At 45.8% G+C, this 5,000-nt stretch overlaps 1 protein-coding gene across 2 annotated transcripts in view; it reads left to right on the top strand.

The window, feature by feature from the left end:
- The window catches only part of LOC134465091 (ephrin type-B receptor 1), a 307,413-nt gene that overhangs the window by 256,364 nt on the left and 46,049 nt on the right, over positions 1-5,000 (top strand). For both annotated transcript variants that reach the window (XM_063218530.1, XM_063218529.1), the window contains exons 8-9: positions 1,680-1,788; positions 4,377-4,441. In XM_063218530.1, coding sequence (XP_063074600.1) covers positions 1,680-1,788; positions 4,377-4,441 — 174 coding nt within the window. The remainder of the gene's footprint in view (positions 1-1,679; positions 1,789-4,376; positions 4,442-5,000) is intronic.

Raw genomic sequence — 5,000 nt, 5'->3', positions numbered from 1 at the left:
TATACACACACACACGCAAATGTACACACGCACGTACACACACACACACACACACACACACACACACACACACACACACACACACACACACACACACACACACACACACACACACACACACACACACACACACACACACACACACACACACACACACACACACACACACACACACACACACACACACACACACACTGGTCTGAGTCCAACCTGTCCAGACCGAGGTCTCTGTCCCCATTCATCTCCCGTCAGACGCACATGCTGTCCAATCAGAATAAAGGTCAGCAGAGCTGTAGAAGTGGGCCAGCTCCAGTGGACAGTTTGGACCGGAGCAGATTGGTCATGTGTGATGAGATCAGATAGATAGATAGATAGATAGATAGATAGATAGATAGATAGATAGATAGATAGATAGATAGATAGATAGATAGATAGATAGATAGATAGATAGATACGTAGATAGATAGATACGTAGATAGATACGTAGATAGATACGTAGATAGATAAATAGTAGAGATGTACAGGATCCAAGATCCGGTTCCGGATCCGGCAGGATAATAGGGTTTTTCAGACTATCCGGATCCGGCAGGATCTTAAGCAGTGGATCCGGTATCCGACAGTTACCTAAAAATCAGGATCTGGGGCATCTCTACTTTTTATGTAGCCTCGGCTTTTCAGTCAGTCTTTCACAACCCCAATCGCTGCATGGAGTGAAAGCCCTTTGGAAGCGGCCGTTGAAGGCAGTGTGGCTGTAAGGCAATGAATCTTAACAAAAAGTTTGCGCCGACGTAATAAAAAGGGCCCACGTGTGTGAGTTGGCTATGTGTTTCAACCCTTTCGTAGGATCCGGTATCCGGTTCCGGATCCGACAGGATCTTAAGCAGCGGATCCGGTATCCGGCAGGATCCTAAAAACCAGGATCTGGTGCATCTCTAATAAATAGATTGGTGATTGATTGTTGGTTGGTCGATGGATTTTCTAACGTCTCAAGATGTGCAACTTGTATGATGCAACATTATCTGATTGTATTGTCTATCTGCCTCATGCTTAAAAAACTGACTGTTATTTATATTCTCTTCTCTCTCCACATCTTCTGACTATTTTTCACGCCTCTCCCCCACTTCCATATCCTTCCTGTTTAATTCCCATCCTCCTTTCCTATCCTCCTCTCCCGTCCTCCTTCTCTCATTAACCCTCCCCTACCTCCACCACACCTTTTCACACCTTTTCTTTCCCTTCAATGCATATTCCACATTTCCTCCGCTCTTCATCCTCATCACTGTCCTCATCCTCATCACTGTCCTCATCCTCTACCATCTGTTCCGTTTTCTTCCTATGTTTTTTCCACTCTTTTCCATGCACCCACCATCCCCCATATCATTTCTTTCTTTCTTTCTTTCTTTCTTTCTTTCTTTCTTTCTTTCTTTCTTTCTTTCTTTCTTTCTTTCTTTCTTTCTTTCTTTCTTTCTTTCTTTCTTTCTTTCTTTCTTTCTTTCTTTCTTCACTTTACCACTGCCTCTATACTTCCACTTTCCCCATCCCCATCCCTTTCTCTCTCTATCTCACCCCATCGTGTCTCACAATCTCACTTCACTCTCCCATCACCCCCCCCCCTTCTCCCCCCTCTCTCTCTCTCTCTCTCTCTCTCTCTCTCTCTCTCTCTCTCTCTCATTATCCAGAGGACTATAAGTCTGAGCTGAGGGAGCAACTGCCGCTGATAGCAGGCTCTGCAGCAGCCGGTGTGGTCTTCCTCGTGTCCCTGGTGGCCATCTCCATCGTCTGCAGCAGGTAACGCCGTCAAATATATTCTCACCGAAGTTTTTTTTTTCCACTCGACGGCCATCTTGGTGACATGTACACCCTTTGCAATCTATTTTGGAGTGAGATCCTTTTTTAGTGGGAGCAGATCATCTCAATGTGAAAGGGAACAAATGTATTGGCCTCATATAATGAAGAATGTAAAACAGAACCAAGAGACTGACACAAACATGAAACGTACCGACACCTGACGAAGACCTTGCTTTTCACACAAGGGACCTTTTGCAGTGTGCAAATATTTCTTCTCTTTTTCTACAAACATGAAACGTAATCACACACTCAGGGCGCCTAGCTAACATGACTGAAACGGTCTGAGAGGGTTTGATGTGGCCGAAAGCGCCTTGCCAATCCTCATCTCCCAGGTCTAACTCAAGTTCCTGAAATGCCTCTGTATGGTAATAGTTGAATCAAGAAGGCAAGTTATTTCATTGTGAGGAAATTATTACGTTGGCTGGGCTAATAAGTCTGAACTGCACATTTTTTAATTACATTGGCCGGATTATTACATTGGCAGAAAGTAGTTACGTTGGTGAGTGTTGCACTAAACCACATACATAACTACAGTATAAGTGGTCATACCTTCCCAATCAATGTACCATTGTAATATGGACTTGACCATTCACTGCAAATGAAAACAAGGGAATCCTATAAGCAACCAGTCCAGATGGTTTGACATTACAAGGGTTAGAGTGCTAAGCTATGGCAATAGTTTCTGCTGTTTCAATGTAGACTAAGCTACTGTACGTATGTGTGGCTTGGTGTGTTAAAATGCAACTTCAATGAATCTTATCAAAGAAATAAAGCTTTGCAGATCGCCACTCCCCATGATATCATTTCATATAATTTCTGTGTAAGTGTGAAGCTGTGGCGTGGACCATATCCATATTTGACAGTACCCCACAAGGCCATGTGTTCCCCATCAGGTGTGTTGCTGTGGTAGTACTAAAAGCATTTGGCATGCCAACAGCTGGCTATAGCACACTCGAAGTAGTGCAGTGAGGTGCCAAAGGGTTTGTAGAAAAGCATTGGCAAGACGCAAGTGGGCCACATATGCAAGTGTGTGTGTGTGTGTGTGTGTGTGTGTGTGTGTGTGTGTGTGTGTGTGTGTGTGTGTGTGTGTGTGTGTGTGTGTGTGTGTGTGTGTGTGTGTGTGTGTGTGTGTGTGTGTGTGTGTGTGTGTGAGAGAGAGAGAGAGAATGTGTGTGTGTGTGTGTGTGTGGTGTGTGTGTGTGTGTGTGTGTGTGTGTGTGTGTGTGTGTGTGTGTGTGTGTGTGTGTGTGTGTGTGTGTGTGTGTGTGTGTGTGTGTGTGTGTGTGTGTGTTCGTGCGTGCGTGCGTGCGTGCGTGCGTGCGTGCGTCGGCAAGTGAGTGTCAGGGAGATAGATTGTGATGTCTGTATGTGTGTGCGTGTGTGTGTGTGTGTGTGTGTGTGTGTGTGTGTGTGTGTGTGTGTGTGTGTGTGTGTGTGTGTGTGTGTGTGTGTGTGTGTGTGTGTGTGTGGATGGGTCGGGGGGTGGCTTTTTTCGATGGTGGCTCCTTTTGTTTTGAATAATTAAACCGGTTGCGCTAAAACCATTATGCAAATTGCATAGTGCAAGCCGCAGTCCATCAATAATTTTCACCTAACAGAATGATGTAATGTGCTGTAAGGTGGCTGAATATCTATTTTTTAAAAGTAAAAGTAGACAAACCTCAGCATCACTCCAGCTCTTTTCTTTCTTTTATCCGTCCTCTTCTTCTTCTACCCATCCTCCTTCTTCCTCTTGCTGTGTGTCCTTCGGTTTAAAAGCAAAAGCAGGCACACCTCACCATCAGTCCCTTATTTCTTCTCTCTCTTCCTCCTTTTCCGCTGCTCATCCTTCCTCTTGCTGCCAGGGCTGGACCGGGCTAAAAAATCAGGCCGGACATTTTCAGCCAAGACCATTTTTAGATGCGTCCTAGCATCTCTATAAGAGGGTATGTCGGTCTGTCCGTCTGTCTGACGGTCAGCCAAGACCGATCCACCAGGCTTTGTGAGAGACAATAAATCCTGTGACTACACGTTTATCCCACTAATATGAGTCACTTTGACCACAACGGCCAAAATTAATATTTAAATCTGACGCGGAGAGGTTTGCTGTAGGTTTGCACGAGGACTTATCACGGCATAAAGAAAAAGGCTGGGCACAAATCATCATCAACAGTCCACCAAGCTAATGCCCCGTATGCCCTATGGCCAGTCCAGCCCTGTCTGTTGCCTTGCGTGTGTACTCCCGTCCACTATCTGCCTCGTAGGGGAATGCAGCGCCGCTGAGGCAGCAAGGAGATGTAATCGAGGCATAATTAAAACCATCTCATTGGGCACGCTTTATTTTCTCCTGCCGTCTCGCCCATTACCGTCCGGTCACTGATTCAATTGTAGGCTGTGGCTTTTTATTTTATTTTAAAGACCTGACTTCCCCTCACAGTGCTCAGACCTGAGCGAGGGCCAGACAAAGACCAGCCAAATGACGGCGCTTTAGTGACTTCTCCTTCTCTTCCTCTCCCTTCTCTTCCCTTTCTCCTTCCCTGACTGGCCAGGAAACGAGCCTACACCAAGGACCCGGTGTACAGTGACAAGCTTCAGCATTACAGCACTGGAAGAGGTGAGTGCCACCATTCGATACTTTTCACAGGGTTAAATAATCATGAAGTTTGGGTCATAAATGACTAGCTGATGTCCCAATTTTTGCACCTGCGCCACCACATATGACACACACATGCATATTATGCACACACACATGCACACACGCACGCACGCACACACACACGCACACACACACACACACACACACACACACACACACACACACACACACACACACACACACACACACACACACACACACACACACACACACACACACACACACACACACACACACACACACACACACACACACACACACACACACACACACACACACACACACAGATCCCCCTTCAACCTTCCTCTGGTTAAAAAATGACATTGATTGACACATTTCAGATATAATCATGATACCCAAGCCTTTCCTGTGGAACCGGGGGAAATGACTGACAGTTGGGCAATGGCTTGGGTAAAGTAGCACTGTGTGGAGGGGGATAACGCACAAGGAAAAAACAGGGGAAATGACAAGACAGGAGAGGAGAGCAGAGGAGAATTGAAGGGAGAGTGTTAGATGT

This window comes from Engraulis encrasicolus, chromosome 16, assembly GCF_034702125.1.
Source record: "Engraulis encrasicolus isolate BLACKSEA-1 chromosome 16, IST_EnEncr_1.0, whole genome shotgun sequence".
NCBI lineage: Eukaryota > Metazoa > Chordata > Actinopteri > Clupeiformes > Engraulidae > Engraulis > Engraulis encrasicolus.
Note: the sequence above shows the minus strand (reverse complement) of the source record. Positions and strands in the feature narration are given on the sequence as shown.